The 22481-nt window shown below is 38.1% G+C and overlaps 1 protein-coding gene across 5 annotated transcripts in view; it reads left to right on the top strand.

Moving 5' to 3' along the window:
* Positions 1–3658: 3658 nt before the first annotated feature.
* The window catches only part of DCAF12 (DDB1 and CUL4 associated factor 12), a 150358-nt gene continuing 131535 nt past the window's right edge, over positions 3659–22481 (top strand). For 2 of the 5 annotated variants that reach the window (XR_012471338.1, XM_074200099.1), the window contains exons 1-2: positions 6933–7149; positions 7506–7760. Coding sequence is in view for 3 of the 5 variants with exons in the window: in XM_074200099.1 (XP_074056200.1) it covers positions 7051–7149; positions 7506–7760 (354 nt within the window). In the remaining 2 variants the exon portion in view is untranslated. Of the gene's footprint in view, positions 3752–6279; positions 6610–6932; positions 7150–7505; positions 7761–22481 lie in introns of those variants that run through there. The other 3 variants (XM_074200101.1, XM_074200100.1, XM_074200102.1) reach the window with 3 other exon arrangements.

The raw sequence follows: 22481 nt of genomic DNA, 5'->3' as shown, positions 1-22481 counted from the left end.
CAGAAGCAAATGTCTTTGGGTTTGTCAAACAGTAGTTTACTAGTTATTTACTACTGTTTCCTTTGAACCTATGCTAATCCACTGATCCATTCTATTTCTTAACAAGTACAGGACAGTTTTGATGACTGTCACTTTATAGAGTTGGTAGAGGCAGGCTGCTGGTGGAGGTAGGCCACCTTCCTTTAGATTTTTTTCACTAGTTCTCTTGCTATTCTTGACCTTTTGTTGATCCAGATGAATTTTGTGACTTTTTTTTAGGCTGGTAAAATAGTTATGTGATAGTTTAAGTGGTATGATACTGATAAGTAATTTAATTTGGGTAGAATTATCATTTTTATTACATTAGCCTGACCTAACCATGAGCAATTGACATTTTTTCCAGTTATTTAGATCTGACTTTATTTGGGTGAGAAGTGCTTTATAATTGTGTTCATGCAGTTTCCAGGTCTGTCTTGGAAGGTAGATTCCCAAGTATCTAATGTTGTCTATAGTTACTTTAAATAGAATTTCTCTTTCTATCTCTTGCTCTTGGGTTTTGTTGTTCATATATACAAATGATGATGATTTATGTAGGTTTATTTTATATCCTGCTACTTTGCTGAATTTGTTGTTTCAAGGAGTTTTTGAGATGATTTTCTTGGTTTCTCTAAGTATATCATCATATCATCCGCAGCGTGAAAGCTTTGTCTCCTCATTGCCAATTCTGATTCCTTCCATTCCTTTTTCCTTCTCTTATTGTTATAGCTAGCATTCATACTACTATATTGAATAGTTATGGTGATAATGGGCATCCTTGTTTCACTCTTGATTTTATTGGAAATGCTCTGAGTTTATCCCTATTACATATATTTGTCAATGTTTTTAAATAGATATTTATTATCTTAAGGAAAACTCCATTTATTCCTAAATTTTCTAGTGTTTTTAATAGGAATGAATGTTGTATTTTATCAAAGACTTTTTTTTTAGCATCTATCAAGATAATCATATGATTTCTGTTGGTTTTGCTATTGATATGTTCAATAACGTTCTGTTTTTCTAATATTGAATCATGCCTGCCTACCTGGTATAAATCCTAACTGATCATGGTATATTATCCTAGTAATAACTTGCTATAGTCTCATTGCTAATATTTTATTTAAGATTTTTGTATCAATATTCATTAGGGAGATTGGTCTATAATTTTGTCTGCTTTGGTTCCTCCTGGTTTAGGTATCAGTACCATATTGGTGTCATAAAAGGAATTTGGCAGAATTCCTTCTTCTCCTATTTTTTTAAAATAGTTTTTGTAGAATAGGAATAAATTGTTCCTTAAATGTTTGGTAGAATTCAGTTGTAAATTCATCTGGACTTGGAGACTTTTTCTTAGGGAATTTCTTGATGGTTTCTTCCATTTCTTTTTCTGAAATGGGGTTATTTCAGTATTTTATTTCCTCTTCTGTTAAACTGGGAAGTTTGTATTTTTGGTAAATATTCATTTCACTCAGATTATTCAATTTATTGGCAAACAGTTTGGCAAAGTAGATTCACATCATCTCTGATTTTCTCCTCATTGGTGGTTAGGAGCAGACAGTTTTTCAAAAGTATAAATACAAGTTATCAATAACCATAGGAAAAAATGCCCTAAATCACTCATAAATATAAATTGTAGCAATTTTGAAGCTCCATCTCACACTTATCAGATTGGCAAAGACAAAAGAGGAAAATGACAACTCTTGGAGGATGTGAGGTTGGGGGGAGGGCACAGAGGAAGAAGAAAATAATTACATTAGTGCCTTGTTGATGGAGCCCAGAATGGGTCCAGTCATTCTGGAAAGCAATCTGGAACTATGGTCCCCTCCAAATGACTAAATTCTGCATATTCTTTGAGCTAATTATATCACTACCATGCTTATATTCCCCAAAATAAAAAAAAAAATAAAAGGGCTTTTAATTTACAAAAATATTTATAGTGGTGGCCAGAATTGGGAACAAAGGGAGAGTTTTTCAATTGGCAAATGATTAGTCAAATTTTAGTATGTGGATATAATGCGATATTACTGTTCCATAAGAAATTATGAAATAGACTGTTACAGAGGAAACTGGGAAGACCTTTATAAATTAATGAGCAACTTAAGTAGGATTATGTTTTATACAATAATAATACAGAGAAAAAAACAATTTTGAAAGAATTTAGAGTTCTCATCAATACAAAACAACAAAAACCACAAGTCCAAAAGAATAAATATGAAACATGCTATTCACTACCTGCCAGAGAAGTGACAAACTTAAAATGCAGAGATTTATGTTTTGGGGTTTTTGACATGGCCAGTGTAGAAATTTGTTTTAACAGATTATGCATGTATATATTGAGGTTTCTTCCTTCCTTCCTTCCTTCCTTCCTTCCTTCCTTCCTTCCTTCCGGGACATTTAAAAAAATCAAGAGAAGTAATTTCTGGATAATTTAATTATTTTATTAATAAGGCTAGCATATTATTAATAAAAATATGTCAGTGGCGCTTTCAAATGGCAGCAGGCTCAAGGCTTATTTGTTTTTATATATGCTCAGAAATTTCTAAGAGTAGCAATCAACTCTGATTAGCAATTAATGAGACAATATCATGAAAGGTGGTCTATATTACAATGAGAGTTTGAGGGACTCTTGGATCACCCAAGTCTAGGTCAAGAAGACATCAATTTCCATATCACTTGTCTGACAAAAGAGAAAATTCATATTTTCTCAGACCTGTCTAAATAAACACAATGAACAGAAATGCACCCCTTAGCTCAAACTTAGAATTTTATTTTGTAATTAGAACTTAGCCAGGGTAACTCTCTGCCCAAGATTTCCCACACAGGTTGATTTCTGGATGAGAATGTAGAAAAAGGGTGAAAACTTGGTCCTGATTCAATAATTAGTTATTAATACAAGAAAGAAATAATCATTTCTCTCCTTTCTTTTTCTCCTTTATTTCTAAAAAGGAAAAACTAGAAACAACTTTGATGTCCATCCCCTGGGAACTGATTGATATGGTATATTCATGTAATAGGATATTATATAACCATAAAATATGAATGATATAAGCAAATATGGAAAGTCCTAAATGAATTAATATAAAATTAAAATTAAATGAAAATTTTAAAAAGCAGCATATATATGGACTCCAACAAAATAACAACAATAAAGCAAGTGAATCATTAATCAAAATAGGAAATGGAGCAAATTTTTAAAAATGTATTAAAATTCATGCTTCTTCCACCAATATGAATCTTAGCCTATCTGAGGCTATGTGTGATTCTTGTGCAGGAATTCCTATAAATCCTCCACAGAGGATCTACTGAAAATATTGAAGGCATTTCTGTAGGTCTTTGATTTTTAAATATACATGTACTATATTTTAGTATAATTTTTAAATAAAAATTATAAATTTTAAGATTTTATTTGGAGATTTACTTTATTTTGCTTTTATTACATTTAGTAATATTTGTTGTGAACATTAAATGTATACTAATAAAAGGAAAAATTCTAATTTGATTTTGTAAATTGAAAGCAGAGAAGATTAACACTGAACTGTTATCTATGATGTAGAGATACGTGCCTATGTTCATGGATTCTTGACAGCATTCCAAACTCTTTCAAGGTTATTGGACCATTCAATATGCTATACAGAGCATTGTGAGGCAAGACAGAACTAGAATGACAGGTTTAAAGAAGGAAGCTGAAGAACTCTTACCAGTCACTGTGTGCATGTCTCTGAGGGAAAACCCTGACCAAGTAAGACTGAGCTGCATTTTCTACCAGAGCTATACCAGAGGTAGAAATAGGGGTTGTGGTGGCAGACAGATAATCTCCATTTCCTGAGCTGGGAGAGTTAACTCTATCATCCATGTCTTATGGGATGGTAGATGCTCAGTCTAAGGGGGACCTTCACTAGGAAAGATAGTAGCTTGTCAGTCTGTTTTTTTAATTCATGTTAAAAAAAAACCCAAATTCATCATGTAGGCACTTTTCAAATGAGCAAACCAGCCTTCCTGAAGTATAAGGGGCCTGAAGCCTGAAGCTGGCAGTCAGGTAACTTTGTCACACCTAAGTGAGACCATTATGGCTATCACCAAAGGGCAAATAACTATTGACTCCTCGAATAACTTTTCTTTATAAGAGTCCCACCCCCACCCCCCATCTTTGATCTTTTCTTTTTTTGACAGAATGATTACTTTTGAACTGAAGCACAAATATAGGATCCTGATGATCCTTAAGAAAAAGAATTCCCTACTCCAGCTAACTAAAGTCGTAATAAGGATCAAATGACAGACATCTGAGTTAGAATAGATTTCTCCTTGTGGTGTGAAGACCCCATACTCCTTGCAACCTGCCCCCCACCTCAGATCTTGAGGTGATATTAGACTTTAGAGTCGTAGTAATGGAAGTTGTTGAAGGAGCACTCTCCAATACTGTCAGCTATCATAGTCTTCCCTCTCTATCCTCTCAAAACCACCCTTTCTCTCTCTGTCTCTGTCTCTCTCTCTCTCTCTCACATACACACACACACACACACACACACACACACACACACACACACACACAAACACATTCACAGACACAGAGTTCTTTCCCCAAAAGAAAGTATTTCTAATTGTGTCTTTGTAACTAAGATATTTAAAATTCATCAGTACCCCATTAAAATGGTTCAATAAGTCAATATTGAGCATCTATGCCATCCTAGGTCCTGAGAGGAATACAAAAATGCATGACATCGCTTTCGGAAGACTAGACACAATCCAGAGAGTTGATAATGATATAAGGGAATAAATATATGGCTAAATGCCAAAATAAGGAGTAAAATCAATGTAACAAATACAGAGGAGCCCTAATTTTGGCTAAACTAGTAAAGAAAGATGTCATGAAGGTAGTGGAAGCCGCACTGAGGCAAAGAATATGAGTAGGATTTGGGGAGTCAGAGAAGAAAAGGACTGACATTGTAGGTAAAAGGACCAAGATTAATAGAAGCAGTAGGACAGCAGGAGCAGGGAGTAGTGGTTTAGATGGCGGAATGCCCTGAGGAGAGTGGACCAGTTTATCATCTGTGAAAAGCCTTAGATTTTTTTTTTTTTTAGCAAGGGAATGACAAGAGATCCCTTCCAAAATTTCACTGAACTGCAGTTGGAATACAATTAAACATTTGTCACCATATCTAAAAGCTAAGGCATGAATTGTCAATAATAATAGATTTTCTTTTTTTACATTAATATTTACAAAGCACTTTGCTCATGGCAACCCTGAGATAGACAGTGCAAATATTATCCCCATTTTGCAGATGGGGGGAACAGAGGACGGAGGTGAAGGTTGGGATCCCAGATTCAATAACCATCAGAACAAGAACTGGAATCAGCATTCCCACCTCTGGGTCCAAAACTCTTCCCACTAGTCCAATTATCCAAAGGGCAAGTCCGATAGGAATTTGGGATGCTGTATAGGCAATGCCCTCAATGAGATGCCCGGGCATTGACTCTCCTGTGTGGCGTTCTTTGGAGTCATTACAGCCTAAATACCAGGTGATGTCACTCGGCAGCTTGCTGAACCCGTCTCATGGGATAGGAGGGTGTCGTGGGTGCTTCCTGCTGGATTGTGAAATTCCTTCAGGATGGGGACTGTCTCCTTTTTTTGGACCTGAGGTGCTGTGTTTTAAGCACCGTGGGTACCCATTGTTTACTGAAAGGATAAAGCAGCCCAGTGCTTCAGAACTTGGTGGCCAAGCAGGGGGTTCAGATCCCCACGATTACCATATCCCGTGTGCCTTTGGGTGTCTCTGGCCCTTTGAGATAAGGGCCTCCCAGGTCGGGCTTGGATCGGGGGGCCCTGCTGCCCCGAGTCGGGTCGGTGGGAGGCCGCCTTCGGGGTCATCTCATTAAGACCCGTGCGGTTACGTCACGGCGCGCCGGGATGCGGTGACGTAGCAGTTTCTTTTCGGAGACGATGACGTGGCGAGAAGTTTGAGTCTGGGTTGGTGGGGAGCGGCGGGGCGGGCAAGGCTTTGTCCGAAAGGGCCCTCTGAGGCCGGCCTTCCGCCGCGGGCCTAGCTGTGGCGCTTTGCCCCTTCGCTCTTCCCCTCCCTCGCTTCCCCCGGGGGGGGGGGGGCAGGAGGAGAGCAAAGCGGGGAAAGAGGGAGGAGGAGCAAGGAGGGCGAGGCTGCGGCCGGAAGGGGCGGGGCGGCTTCCAGGCAACTGCGTCCTCTGAGGCGGCCTTCCGGGAGGCGTCTCCATAGCGACGCTCCGCGAGGCGCGGCTGCGCAGTGGCGACGGGGTGACGGGGTGCCGGCGGGCGCGGGAGGGTGTTTTGGTGCCTGTCGCGCTCCGTCCTTTCCCCTGCCCCGGTCTCTCCGGCCGCTCGGTCCGGGCTTCCTCTCCCCCTCCCTCCCCCCCGCCCCAGGCCCCTCTCCTGCTCCCGCGTCTCCCCAGGCCCCCTCCCCCAGTATATGCCCCGCAGCGCGGCCGCCCCCCGCTTCCCCCGGTCCTGCCGCCCCATGTGGCTGCGGGGCCGCCGCGGCGTCTCCCACTATGGCCCGGAAAACAGTTAGCAGGAAGCGGAAAGCGCCCGCGGCGCCGGGGACCGGGAGCGGGACCCAGGGCCAGCAGGTAAGCGCGGAGGGGCGGCCCGAGGCCCGGGCCGCGGGCCGGGAGGGTGGGGGCGGGGGGCGGCGGGCCCGGCTGTCACCCGGGGCGGATCTGCCCTGCCCCCCGCGCCGGCCTCCGCAGCGACGTCAGCGATGGCCCCTCCGGCCCGCTGCCCGGAGCCGGCCATGGGGCTTCCGCGGGCCCGGCCTCGGCCGCCCCGCTGGGGGAGGGTGGCCGCCGCGGCCCGGGAGCCCGACTCGGGGCCCCGCCGCCCGACTCGGGGCCCCGCCGCGTCTCGTGTTTGTGTCGGACTCTTCGAACCCCCGCAACTGTCTGGAGCGCGGGGGCCGCGGCCGAGGGAGCAGGGGCTGCCCGGGCGCTGGGGAGGCCGAGGGGTCCGGGCGTCGAGGCTCGGCTCGCCTGCCCCTTTCTGGGCCACCCTGGGCCTGCCCGACCCTCCCGATGCTCCGTAGTGATTGCAAGCGCAGAGGGAGGAGGGGGCTGGACAGAGAGGGTGCCAGGGGACCCACCCCCGCCCTGCCCCCTCCCGTGGCTGAAAAGGTGCCCCCCCCATCCCTTCTCATTCAGTTCTGTCTCACTGGAAGATGATTGTAGACAGCCCTGGCCCTGTTCTGGAACGAGCTTGATGTCCGTCTGTCTGTCTGTCTCTTGATTTCCTGTTTTCCTTTGTTCTTCCACATCTGTGGTCCTTCCTTATCAATCTGTCTGTAAGCATTTTCAGTGACGCCATGAGTAAAACGGGGCCCCCTGGATTGAGTTTCTCCCTCTGTCGTGATCAGGGCAGATTACTTAAAAAAACTGTAGCTTAGATTATGAGTTTTCATTGATGTTTAGAGGACTTTTAATTCAGAAGGGCAGTGGCTGCAGTCTGTGATTTCTGATATTGCTTTCCACAGTTTGGCTGGGATCATTCACTAAACAAAAGGAAAAGACTCCCTCCAGTGAAGAGGTCCTTGGTCTACTACCTGAAAGGCAGAGAAGTCAGGTTGCAGAATGAGTCCAGTTACTACCGAGTGTTGCATGGTTATGCAGCACAGCACCTTCCCAGTCTCCTGAAGGAGAGAGAGTTTCACCTTGGGACCCTTAACAAAGTGTTTGCATCTCAGTGGCTGAATCACCGGCAAGTGGTGTGTGGCACAAAATGCAACACGGTAAGCAGGCAGCCTTGTTTCTTGTGGTTTCTGCAGCTGTATGGATGGACATTCATTTTCCTGTGATCTGTGTTAAAATGTAAGGTTCAAGGTAAACCAGAATATTTATTCCCCATTTCATTTTCTCCTGGCCTGCCCAGTTTGGAGATGGCCTCCAGTCTCAATACTTTTATTCCTTCTAATTTTTTCCCCAGGATATCTTGTCTGTTTGAATTTGGATTAGCTAAGGTCATTGTATAATAATAATAACACTTAACACATCTTACTGTGTTTATGATACACATATAACTTTTATGTGTGCTGTCTCATTTGATTCTCAAGATTCTCAACTTCTGTGAGGTTGGAAGGACAGAAGTGGTCTCTATTACATTAGAGATGAAAAAAACAACCAATCAACAGACATTAAGTACCTATTATTTTAGGTTTAATGCAGTGTTTAATCAGAAAACATTAAGTCCCTACTCTGTGCTAGGCACTGTGATAAGCAAGAGGGTACAAAGAAAGGCAAGAGATATACTACTCTCAAGGAGCTTGTATTCTAATGGACTATTGAGTTATGATGTGTGCTAGACACTGGAGATACAGGGATGGCAATGAAGTAATTATACTACCCTCAAGGAACACACTATGTTTCTCCAAAGCAATATAATTAAAGAGCAGAGTTACCTGGTCAAGAACTCTTGGTTTCTTGGTTCCTAGTGGTAATGCTCTTTTCAACAAGACCATGACTCAGGAAGAAAGGGGAAAAGTTAAGCAATATTTATTTAGCATGTAAAATGTGCCCTGTATACTGGTGGGTACTAATAAAACACACTGAAGGTTTCTTTTGAAATAAGGAAGGATAAGTTTAGATGGGAAAGAAGATAGTACTAGAAGATACTAGAAGGTAGGTTATAATAAGTAGTTTACTTTTATGAGAGATGCATTGGGAGGACAGGTGTATCTAGATTTGAGGTATTATTTATACTCCCTTTTATTTTTAGGGTTATGTAAACAGACAAATTTAATACTGGACTAGATGAAGGAGAGGAGAGGGTACCATGTGCCTAAGTGCCCTTGTCCTTTAAAAATATTTACAGCAAAGATTTAAATTTTTAGGGAAGGAAATAATACCATATCACTTAAAAGTTAACTGCCACTTCACCTCCTGTTGAATGTGACTCATCTTATATAAATACAACCAAACACAAATCTTTCAGAATTAATAAGCTTCTATAAAACACCCTCTTTGGTCATGCCTCCTTGGTTGCCTGCTAATAATAGTTGCCTTAAAATCATCTGTTGTCATTAGTAAAAGAAGGTGTCACATGTTTGAGAAAGTTAATTCATGTACTTCCCTTTTTGCCCTCTTAATTTTTCAAATTCTTTTGCTTTTTCAAAGCTACAGAATTGTATTTGGAAGTAACATTTAAAAAACTAAAAACAATTTCTTAACATTTAGGTTAGGATTTTAAAGTTGCAAAATACTTTACCTATACAATCCCATTTGATCCTCAGAAAAACTCGGTGAAATGAGTGATGTTATTATCCTTTATTATATAGAACAAATTACTTGATCTAAATATAGGTCTAGCATTTCATTTCTTTCTTATTACTTCTGACTTTCTGGCAGGGACATAAAGATGTGGGAGAGTCAGTTGTCTTCTATCAAAGTTATAGTCAGTAAGCATCTTTCCTTGTATCAGTATTAGAATCACAGGCTACATTCCTTCCCTTGTGCGTTAATTTCTTCACTTGTAAAATGAAGATAATGATGCCTTCCCCAGTCTTAGCCCATCTAATGCTGTGGTATGAAATTGAAGATTAAAAAGATTAAAAAGTACTTTGAATTTCCCTGTACCATATTTGATTTCCCTGTACCATATACATAAAATACTGTTGCTGGTGTTCTAAAATATGACCTCAAACAGTCCAGTATATCCTTAGCAAAGTGCTTGGCATCTAATAGGCACTTAATAAATAGCAAGTGTTATTGAAATTATATTTTCCTACTGAGAATTTGTCTTTAGAGGAAAAATCAAGAAAATAAGAACTCCTTTGCATAATGCTAGTATTTTGAGAGAGCAAGGGCAATTGGGAAAGAGTTTTATGTGTAGTACTACATTTTCAAAGTTATTTAGGTGTTTTACTTATGGAATTTTCCATTAGTGAAAAACTTAAGAGCTTTTACTTAAAATGGGCAAAATCCAGTGATTCAAAGAATAAGATGATACGTTAATATTTATCTGTGAGTTATGGAAATATTACAAGGTATGTATTTTATATCTTTTGACACTCTTCAGACAGTATCTGAGTACCACAAAGAATTTAAGTCAGAGGATTTTTAAGTTAGTTTTGGAACTAAGTAGCATTTAGATTTCTTTTTTTTTTAATTTTTTTTTAATTTTTTATTTGTTTTTATTTATTTTATTTATTTATGTTTTTGCAAGGCAAATGGGGTTAAAGTGGCTTGTCCAAGGCCATACAGCTAGGTAATTATTAAGTGTCTGAGGCTGGATTTGAACTCAGGTACTCCTGACTCCAGGGCCGGTGCTCTATCCACTGCGCCACCTAGCTGCCCCAGCATTTAGATTTCTAGTGGGACTCAGACTTATTCTGAATGAGTAAAAGTTTATGTTAGGTAAATGTTCTAGTACATGGAAAGTCCAACAATGGGATCAATTACATGTAAATTCCAACAATGGGATCACTGCATTGCCCACTAAGACTCCGAAAGCAAAATTTTAGAAGACTGATGAAGGGATATGCTTCCCATCTCTTGTAAGAGAGGTCATAGGCTAGAGGGTCAGAAAGAGGTACATTTATGGACATAGTATGTTATTTTTTGCTTGATTATATTAGTTAGAAGGGAGGACTTCTGATGGGGATAGCTGGGTGGAATTGGTAGGCACTTAGAATGGCACAAGAAAAAAAAACTCAGTGAAACATTTTTTAAAATACATAGAAGGGGGAGGGCAGCTAGGTGGCGCAATGGATAGAGCACCAGCCCTGGAGTCAGGAGGACCTGAGTTCAAATTATGCCTAGCTGTGTGACATTAGGCAAGTCACTTAACCTTATTGCTTAAAATAAATTAAAAAAAAAGAAAATGTCATAACATTTTTAAAAAATTACATGGTAGAGTGTGGGGGGTATTCAGAAAAGGACAGAGGCAAGCAGAAAAGTGTTACTATTTTGATAGCTTTGATATATCCTTTTAAAAACTTAACATCTTTTACAAATTATTTTAAAATTTTATTTTCATTTTCTGTATTAGCTATATTTTCTACTCCTCTTCCCCCTAAAAAAGGGAAAAATAAAAATAAAAATATGTTTCCATCTGCTCTCTGGATCTATCCCTTCTTTACCTGGAGATGGATATCATTTACATCATGAGCCCTTTGGAATAATGGTGAATCATTATGTTGATTATATTGATCAGAGTTACTAAGTCTTTCACAGTATATAGTAGTATATAGTTTATAGTATATTGTTCGTTATAGATTATTCTCCTGGTTGTTCATTTCATTTTGCATCACATCATTCAAGTCGTCCCAATTTTTCTGAAAACTATCCCCTGTATTATTTCTTACAACATAGTAGTATTTATCACATTTATGTGTCACAACTTGTTGAACCATTCCCTGATTGATGGACATCCCTTTAGTCTCCAATTCTTTGCTCCCTGTTCATATCCTTTGATCATTTATTATTTGGGCAGTAGCTCCAACTTAAAAACCTTAACCTCTTAACAGATTTAATTCCACATATAATTCTTTAAAATGTATAATTATTTTCTATATAATCCTTTTTACTCTTTGGAAATAGAAATTTTCATATTTGATATTTCTCAGATCTTATTTTTTGAAAAAAATAATGTTAAACCGTAGCAGAAGTTCAGTTTAATAAACAATCCTCTTCTCTATTATTTGTTTATAAAAATGTTCATATTTGTCAAGTTTTAATAAGAAAAAAATTTTAAGCAGCATCATGTGCTATAATTAATATTTGGTTTTCTGAACTGTGGTTGTTAGATTGATATTTTCCTGGTCAGTCATCTGTTAAGGTCTTTAACTCCTATGGAACCCCTGATCTCATTTCTTTTTTAAAAAACTTGAAAGTTGACCTGAGAATCAAGAGTAAAGATGAAATTAAAAAGTTACGTAGTTTATTTTTTCAGATAGAGTAAACTTGTTACAGTGAAAAGTAAGCTTGATTTGGAGTTAGAGAACCTAGGCTCCACTTCTGCCTCTGTCACAATATGTCTCTGAGCCTTGGGTTTTTTTTTTTGTTGTTGTTGTGGTTTTAGGTTTTTGCAAGGTAAACGGGGTTAAGTGGCTTCCCCAAGGCCACACAGCTAGGTAATTATTAAGTGTCTGAGACCGGATTTGAACCCAGGTACTCCTTCCTGACTCCAGGGCCGGTGCTTTATCCACTACGCCACCTAGCCGCCCCTCTGAGCCTTGTTTGTAAAAATAAGAGTTGGACTAGAGAAACTCTAAGATGCCTTTCTTTCACCATTAGAATTATGATCCTAAGAAGTAAAAAAGATTAGGAGCAACTTGATTTGGGGTAGGGAGGAGTAGGGAAGGAGGAATAAAAGATCTGCATCATAATATATCTGCTGAACTTTTTGCTATGTCCTGAAGATATCAAAAGTAGGCTAAAGAATTTCATTGGGAAACAAGATTGATTAAAGTAATGATTAATTAAATCAACTAAATCGACTGGTCAAGATGAAATTTTTTTCATTGCTTTCAATTATTCCATTTCTCTAAAGGAAATGGTATTTGGTATTTGGAAAACTGAATTTTTATCTTTAAAATAATAAAAATACTTAAAATTATATTACTGGTTTCTGATGAAATTCTTTTTTCATGGTGTACATTACCTTATTTATAATATCCATCCCAATGAGTTGGCAATTCTCTAACCTGTTTGATCCATAGGCAATTAGTTTGCAATCAGATTTGTTATTCGGTCCTTTTACAGAAATATCTTAGGAGTACTTTTATGGCTTCTAGATTTAACCTATTTTGTTCTGCTTTTAAAGGATTTTATTCTTGTTGAAAGTTTTGCTTTGGGGGTGGCTAGGTGGCACAATGGATAGAGCACCGGCCCTGGAGTCAGGAGTACCTGAGTTCAAATCCGGTCTCACACTTAAAAATTACCCAGCTGTATGGCCTTGGGCAAGTCACTTAACCCCACTGCCTTGCAAAAAAAAAGTTTTGCTTTGAAGTAGTTGTTAGAGACTTCATGTTCTTGGCATAATGATAACCTTACACATGTCACACCTTTATTTTCTTACCTAGAAAATGAAGGGGTGTAGTAAATGGTTTTTGACTTTCCTCCCAGCTTTAAGTATGGTATATATGATTAAATTCATTTCACTTGACCACCTAGACCAAATTTTCTTTAAATTGAGGGAGGAGGGGGCTGGACAGAGAGGATGCCAGGGGACCCACCCCCACCCTGCCTCCTCCCGTGGCTGAAAAGGTGCTCCCCCCCCCATCCCTTCTCATTCAATTCTGTCTTACTGGAAGATGATTGTAGACAGCCCTGGCCCTGTTCTGGAACGAGCTTGATGTCCGTCTGTCTGTCTCTCTTGATTTCCTGTTTTCCTTTGTTCTTCCACATCTGTGGTCCTTCCTTATCAATCTGTCTGTAAGCATTTTCAGTGACGCCATGAGTAAAACGGGGCCCCTGGATTGAGTTTCTCCCTCTGTCGTGATCAGGGCAGATTACTTAAAAAAACTGTAGCTTAGATTATGAGTTTTCATTGATGTTTATCGGATTTTCTTTAAATTTCTTTAAATTATGTTACATTATACACATTAGAAAGGATCAGAGGAAGATTTGGAGCTTGATAAATTTTGTGTAAGAATGAATAAGAAAGTAGGAATAGTCCTATGGTAATATGAAATGTTATATTCACTCTCCTGAGGACATAAGTGCCTATGCTAAAGGCTATCTGGGAACAGGGATCTTCATTTCTTCTGAAATAGAAGTGACAGGAGAAAGGACCAGGGAAAATATGTAAGTTTATTCATTCTATTACAGAGAAACATCTCTTTCCTTTCTGCACTTTAAACAGAATTTTCACCAAGGTTCATGTTCTGTCTACAGACTCAGTGGTCTTTCATGCAGGCATTGAGCTTTTTAAGCTTCACTTAAAACCAGGTCATTATTAAACTATTTGGAAAAACCAGTTAGGTTACATCAACTACATTGTTTTTATAGTTCCAGAATGGCCAAAAATCAAAGAAATATGGACATACCAAATTGGGTGGAGGCACTTAAACCTTTCTGGGACATTTCTTCCCTTCTAAGGTAGTGTCAGCTAGTGGCTGGGTCCTGTCTCCAGGTTTCACTGGACTGATGGAATCAGACCTTTTCCAGTAATTTGTAAAAATTTTTGATAACTTTTTCCACTTATTTGCTTTAAAAGAATTGTTACATGAGAAAATCCAGATAGATTATTTGGAGATGAGTCATATAGAAAATTTGGTCAGTCAGATCTGAGCTAAGCTATCATCTCTGCTATTTGCTTATTTTAATCTTGCTTTTAATGAGGCAGATTAAGTCATTTATAAGCATATGCAAATAGTGTCTAACACCATTAAATTTCTACTAAGTTATTTTTATTATGTAACTTCAATTATAATATTGTTGTGCTGAAACAAAGGTAGAATTCATATCTTTTCTGGCTTTGTTCTATTAGCCAATGACTTAATTTTTTTTTAACTCAGCAAACATTTACAGAGCATGTCCTATACTCAAAGCACCAAACTAGAAAGTAGATCTACTGAGATAAATAGTGACATTGTTCTTACCCTCTAGAGATTCATTTCAGCATACTTATCTTGTAAGTCTTGTGTGTGTGGGTATGTGTCTGATTGTTATACACCTATATACAAGTAGCCTGTAGGTTCAATTTTACAATTATGAATTGATCACTTTAACAAGAACAAGGAAATGATACAGTTTAGATAAGACACCTCTGCTTTCTGGAAGTTTAGTTATCTTATCACTTTGCCTTCATGAATTAAAGATGTATGAAGTACAGTTCCTTATGTCACATTGGTTGACCCAAACTATTTGCTTTGAAAAGGACTATCATTTGATGAATTTGTTTGACTTTCTCCAGTGCTGTTGGTGTGATTTGGGGGTGGGGGTGGGGGGTGGGGGGGATGTTTGTATATTCATTGAATTCTTTTCAGAGCGAGCCCTAATTTGGATTTTTTTTTGTTTTAAAAATTGTGATAACTTTATTTAATTGGTTTCTTTTGCAGATCTGTATATTTTATACATTTAAAAACATTATTCTGCAAAGAAGTTCAAATACTTTATCAGACTTCCAAAAAGCCCTTGACATAAACAAGTTTACTACCCATGCCTTAAATAAGTTAGTTAAATAAGCAGAGGCTGAAATTAATTCATAAGTCTTTTTTTATTTCCATAGTTGCATTTTTTTCTATTCTTCTGCACCATATCTTTTGGGAGATTTCTCAACCACTATTCATGTATATGTGCCTGAATTGATGCTCTTTCTATTCCATTTTGTTTACTTTTATTTCTTGTCACTTCCTCTTTAAGGGGAAGGATTCTAATTTAGAACTGCAACAATCTAGTCATACCCCTTCATCTAACAGATACAGATATAGATTGAGAGAGAATAGTAATCTGTTAGATAACACAGGAAGTCAGCCTCAGAGTTGGGATTCAAACCTAAAATTACTTTCTGCCTCCAGCACTAATAAGGGTTCTTTCGATTGTATCAATCCACCACTCCCCCCCCCCTCCCAACTCCTAGAACAGTACTTTACATGTGGTAGATATTTAATATTTTTGGTTGTCAACAGATGTATACTATGTAAAAGGACTTTTAGAATCCACTTCTTGAGTCTGAACTTTGTATGGATTTCCTTTCATCCCAGATTTTGAACAGATTGGAAGAATATCCTGCTATCAACTGTTGCTTCTTTTTTTGCAGGCATATCAGATTTTAAAAATATATCAATTAGATAATTTGCCCACCTTTTTCTTCTCTTTGCTCAGGTTTCCTCTTAGCTACTGAGAAGTAATAAAATTTGGTGTTTTCCTGTCATATTTATTTAGCTAGATTATTACAGGGCATTTTAAATGCTACAATAGTAGGATCAACACCAAGTAATTGGTAATTAGATTTCTCTAGTTACTTAGTGAGTTGATAGCCTTGCCTTAATATCCTGAAGCTTGGGAGGAATGATTGAGGAAATAAAAAAGGAAGCAAAGAATTCATTATTAAAATAACTATAATCCAGTAAACAGTTCTCATATGTTTAAAGATCATAGCATCTATATAAACAACTGTCCTTTAGTAATTTCTTCTCCTTGGGTTGGGTTTTCAGGGTTGTAGGTCCTCATCTGGGTATTGCTAGTAGTCAAGGGCCAACAAGGAAGATTAGGGTTTTATAAGATTAATATTCTCTTTTGCATTTAAAACAAAATGTCTCATCTTTAACCAATATTAACTGAGATAGAAAGCACAAAAACAGATGAATTTTCATGTGAATGAGTCTTTAGAACAACACTCCTATATTCTGATTTAAACGAAGTATTTGCAAGTTTGAAATGGTTGTTAAAGTTGCTTCAAAGCAAAATTATGCACATTTAGACCCAGAAGGAAAAACTCAGACCAAGTCTCTATCTTACTTAATTAAAGTTTCTTTTTGAAAAAATTGACATTTAATGATATATTACTCTTACATTTCTGAATATATATACTTTCACTCTCTCCTCTCCCCCAACCTCCTGAGGGCAAGCTATTCCTTGTAACCAAAGATTAAAAAAAAAAGATAAAGGAAGAAAGAAAGCAGTTGATTGAAACTAATCAATACAGCAGCAACTTACGTTACTTTAAAAAAAAATAGTAGGTGCTTGGAGAGAATAGTGTTACTGTTACACTGGTGGAAAATAAAGTTAGATCAGCTAGTTTGTAACTAAATATCATATTGACAATTTCAAGGGGGGGGCAACTAGTTGGTGCAGTGAATAGAGCACTGGCCCTGGAGTCAGGAGTCCCTGGGTTCAAATCTGGCCTCAGATACTTAATAATTACCTAGCTGTGTGGCCTTGGGCAAGCCACTTAACACCATTGCCTTTCAAAAAAAAAAACATTGGACTTGTGACAATTTCAAGGACAAAAGTCTGAAATATTTATAGAATGGAAATTTCCATATGACTAGCCTGCAAATATCACCAGTAATCCTTATTTAAGACTACCAAAGGAATAAAAACCTTAAGAGTATATTCAGTATATCACAGCCCCCAGAGTCATGGATTAAAAATTTGCCAGGCATTTCCTAGAGCACTGAAAAGTTAAGTGATTTGTCAGCCAGTATGTCAGAGGTGAGGTTTTAACCCTTCCTGACTTTGAAGCTAGCTCTTGCTCTACCTCACCATTATAATCTGCAGTTATTGGGGCAGGTAAGTGGCACAGTGGATAGAGTATGACTTTGGAGTCAGGAGATTGGATGCTCAAATCTGGCTCAGACACTCACTAGCTGTGTGACCTTGGGCAAATCACTTAACCCTGATTGCCTCTCATCCAGCGTCATCTCCAGTTGTTCTGATTCATATCTGGCCACTAGACCCCAGATGACTCTGGAGGGAAAAGTGAGACTGGTGACCAAGCACAGCACCCCCTCACTCAAATCCAATGCATTTGCTTGTTATAGCATCATGGTCTTTTTTGAAAATGAAGGAAAAAACAATAACCAAATTCAGAAAGCTTAACTTGTTGAGCAAGCAGCCTAGTTCTTCTGTCTTTTCCTTCCATAAGATTATGATTGCCCTTTTGGGGTAAACAGCACATTTGTAGTCTCTGACCATATTGTTACCTTTATTCTCTCTGCCCTCCATTTGCTCAGGTGGATCAGTTCTTATGCAAGTCCTGCATTTTCAATTGCCCCATCTACTGAAGACCCAGAAAAGTTCTCATCACCAAATTCTATGCTATTGTCCCACTGTCAAATGGTTCAATGCATATAGTTTCCATAGAAATAAAACTAAGGAAGATGCATTATCATTGTGTTGGGGGGTTTTTTTTTGCACCCAAAGAACTACTGGGATTTTTTTCACTTTTTTTTATTAACTGAAACCTATATGTGTTAAATTCCCATGACAAAATGTGAGTTGCTTGGGAGCAGGGGCTTACCTCACTTGTCTCAAACACTTTTTGTATCTTCAGCATTAAGCACAGGGTTTGGTGCATAGTAAACACTGCCATTCTTCACAAATACTTGAATTTGATTACTAGCTTTCCCCCCCAATTTAGTAAAACTCAATTGCGGCCTTAGTGATAAATGTAAATCTTCTAGTACTGAAAGTTCTGAATAATTTGATCCCTTTCTACTTTTCTTACACCTTTCTCCCCATACCCCAAACATTCTAGGATCCAGTGATACTAGTTCCATGCTATTCCTCCCATAAGATACCCTGTAGACTCAGGATTTCCTTGAAATACTCCAAAAGCTTGGAATACTCTCCCTAATCTTGTGTTTTGGCTTCCCTCTATTCCATCAGGTCCCAGGTAAAATCCTGTCCCTTACTAACAGCAACATTGTGTGATGATCAGCTACAATAGATTTAGCCCCTCTCAGTGGTTCAATGAACAAAGACATTTTAAGACTTGTGATAGAAAATGCCATTCACGTCCAGAGAAAGAACTATGGAATCTGAATGCAGACCACAGCTTATTATTTTCACTTTAAACATTTTTTTTTTATTTCTCATGGATTTTTTCCCTTTTGTTGTGATTCTTCTTTCACAATATAACCTATATGGAAGTACGTTAAACATGATTGTGTGTGTGTGTGTGTATACATACATACATATATATGTATACACACATACATATATGTATATATGTATATATATGTGCATATATATATATATCATATCAAATTACTGTCTTAGGAAGGTAAGGGGAGGGAAGGTAGAAAAATTGTGGAACTCAAAATCTTACCAAAATCATTGTTGAAAATTATGTTTATATGTAATTGGAAAAAATAAAATATATTTTAAAAAATAAAATCCTATCTTCTATTTAGAAGCCTTTCCTGATCCTCTTTAATGTTAGTTCCTTCCCCCTGTTGATACTCTTTCATTTGTTCTGTATGTATCTTGATTGTACATAGATGTCTTTTCCTCTTCCCCCAACTCATTATATAGTGAGCTCCTTAAGAACTGGAACTGTCTTGCTTTTGAATCCTCATTGCTTAGCACAGTTACTACATATAATAAGTACACAAGTGCTTAATTCATTTGTCACTGACTGACAGGAAGTCATGAGGTATGACACTGAATTCTTATAGTTTTGTTATGTTTTGAAGATCATAAGAAAAAAGAAAAAGGGAAGACTTTGTTAACCCACAATTAAGTTGTGAAAGTAGAACTCTATGTAAATGTGGAAGGTGTTGGGGGAGTAGGGTTACTTAAACTTTACTTTCATATAAACCTGTTAAAAGAGGGCAGACAAGGGATGGCTAGGTGGTTCAGTGGATACAGTACCAGCCCTGGAGTCAGGAGTACCTGAGTTCAAATCCGGCCTCAGACAATAATTACGTAGCTGTGTGGCCTTGGGCAAGCCACTTAACCCCACTGCCTTGCAAAAACTTAAAAAAAAAGGCAGATGGAACACACATACACACAAGAGTTTGATGTAGAAATATGTTCAACTCAAAAAGGACTACAGACAAGAATAACAAGAGGGAAAGGGAAATCTAAGAAGGATGAGTAGATTCAGGGAGATATTTACTTATAAGCCAACAAAACCTTAAACTTGGGGACAGGAGAGTGAGAAGGGTAAATGAAAAAAGATTAGTGACTTGAAACAAGTTATCTTGGAGAAAGAGTGAGAAGAAAATTATGAGAAAGTAGAAAGGAGGAAGATAAATGATAAATATGAATGGGATGAACTCACCCATAAAATAAAAGTTAGCAGACTGGGAATAGGGAAAGCCTGTGTAACCCTAGAATGTAGGTGCTTTTATTTTCCCCATTTTATAGTTGAGAAAACTCAGATAAACAGATTAAGTGATTTACCCAAAGTCATATGGCTCAAGTCTTCCTGATTGCTGACTTAGCACACTTTTTACTTCTGGGTAACCAGTACTTTTTATGAATTAGAAAGCAAAGTCCAGCAATATGTTGGAACACATTTGGTAAAGACTGGCAAATTGCCTTCTGTGTGGGGTGGGGGGAGGGAAGTAAGATTGGGGGAAAATTATAAAACTCAAAATAAATAAAATGTTTATAATTAAACAAAAAAGAAACACATTTGAAACAATAAATCACACAATTAAAAACAAAATTTATTATGATTTAGCTGAACACAAAGCTAGGATAGCAGTTATAATTTCAAATAAGGCAAAATAGCAGAAATGGAACTTAATTCAAAGACATAAAAGAGGGGAAAATCATTTAACAGAGACAAAAGTAACAATGACAGTGACCTGATTTCAATACTTAACATATATGCCCATTCATATAGCTTCTAAGTACTTAAAGAAAAATAATAAATATTTAAAGAAAAAATTAAATTATGAAGAAAAGCAGACAATAAGATTATAATAGTGGGAGATTCAATTTACTCCTTTCAGCCCTGATTAACTGTAACCAAACAAAGGAAAGATTTAAGGATCCAAATAGATTTTTATTTTAAGGTTTTTTTGCAAGGCAGATGGGGTTAAATGGTTTGCCCAAGGCCACACAGCTAGGTAATTATTAAGTGTCTGAGACCGGATTTGAACCCAGGTACTCCTGACTCCAGGGCCGGTGCTTTATCCACTACACCACCTAGCCACCCCTTGAACTTGAGTTTCTTCAAAGCTTTGGTCTTCTAGAAAGATTTTTAGTTTTACAATTTTTCCCCTATTCTTATTACCCTCCCTGCACCCCCCACAGAAGATAGTCTATTAGTCTTTACATTTTTTCCATGGTATACATTGATCTAAGTTGAATGTGATGAGAGAGAAATCATAGCCTTAAGGAAGAAAAATAAATGGAAATTGAAGGTCTTTGGTCTTTGTTCAACCTCCACAATTCTTTCTCTGGATACAGATGATATTCTACATTGCAGATACCCCCAAATTGTTCCTGATTGTTGTACTGAGGGAATGAGAAGTCTATCAAAGTTGATCATCACATGGGGTGGCTAGGTGGTGTAGTGCGGGGTGGCTAGGTGGCTCAGTGGATAGAGCATTGGCCTGGAGTCAAGAGTACCTGAGTTCAAATCTGGCCTCAGACACTTAATAATAATTACCTAGCTGTGTGGCCTAGGGCAAGCCACTTAACCCCACTGCCTTGCAAAAACTAAAAAAGAAAAAAAAAGTTGATCATCACCCCCATGTTGCTGTTAGGGTGTACAGTGTTTTTCTGGTTCTGCTCATCTCACTCAGCATCAGTTCATGCAAATTCTTTCATGCTTCCCTGAATTCCCATCCCTCCTGGTTTCTAATAGAACAATAATGTTCCATGACATACATATACCACATTTTGCTAAGTCATTCCCCAATTGAAGGACATTTACTTGATTTCCAATTCTTTGCCACCACAGGGCTGCTATGAATATTTTTGTACAAGTGATGTTTTTACCCTTTTTCATCATCTCTTCAGGGATAGACCCAGTAGTGGTATTGCTGTATCAAAAGGTATGCACATTTTTGTTGCTCTTTGGGCATAATTCCAAATTGCTCTCCAGAAAGGGTGGATGAATTTACAGCTCCACTAACAATTAATAGTATCCCAGATTTCCCACATCCCTTCCAACATTGATCATTGTCCTTTCAGGTCATATTGGCCTGTCTGAGAAGTGTGAGGTGGTACCTCAGAGATGCAAAGCTTTGGTCTTATAATCAGAAATGCTTAGAAATTCATAAAAGGTTTTTCCCTGTAGGATTATACTCGGTTTTGCTGATGATTAAATTATTCTTGGCCCATATTTATTACTTTCTAAAATATTGTATTCTGTATTCTCTGCTCCTTTATACTGTGTATGTCTTCCTGACTTGACTCTTCAGTACTTGAATTATTTCTTTCTCAATTCTTGCTGTATTTTTTCTTTAACCTAGAAGCTCCAGATTTTGGCTGTGACATTCCTGGGCATTTTCATTTTGGGGTTTCTTTCAGAATGTGACAATTAGATTCTGTTTTCACTTGCTCTCTGCTTCTAAGAGATGTATGCAGTTTTTGTTTTAAGCTTTCTTGAAATAGGATGCTAAGACTCTTCTTTTAGTCATGATGTTTAGATAGGCCAGTGATTTTTAATTTTTTTCCCTTAATCTATTTTTTATTAGATTTTTTTTGCAAGGCAAATGGGGTTAAGTGGCTTGCCTAAGGCCACACAGCTATGTAATTATTAAGTATCTGAGATCAGATTTGAACCCAGGTACTCCTGACTCCAGTGCAGGTGCTTTATCCACTATACCACCTAGCTGCCCCCCCTTTAATCTATTTTTAAGGTCACTTATTTTTCCTATAATAACATTTTATATTTTTCCCTTTTATTCAGACTTTTTACTTTGTCCAGTATTTCTTTTTGCCGCATAAAGTCCTAGGTCTCTTACTTGGTTTATTCTGTCTTTAGGTAGTTTGATGCTTGTGCAAGGTTTTATGCCCTTTGTGCAAGTTGTTAATTTTCCTTTCCAGTTCTTTCTTCCATAATTCTCATTTCTTTTCCAGTTTTTTTCCTCAAGCACACA

The sequence above is a fragment of the Macrotis lagotis genome, chromosome X (genome assembly GCF_037893015.1).
Source record: "Macrotis lagotis isolate mMagLag1 chromosome X, bilby.v1.9.chrom.fasta, whole genome shotgun sequence".
Classification (NCBI taxonomy): Eukaryota; Metazoa; Chordata; class Mammalia; order Peramelemorphia; family Peramelidae; genus Macrotis; species Macrotis lagotis.
This window is presented reverse-complemented; position numbering and strand designations above follow the sequence as displayed.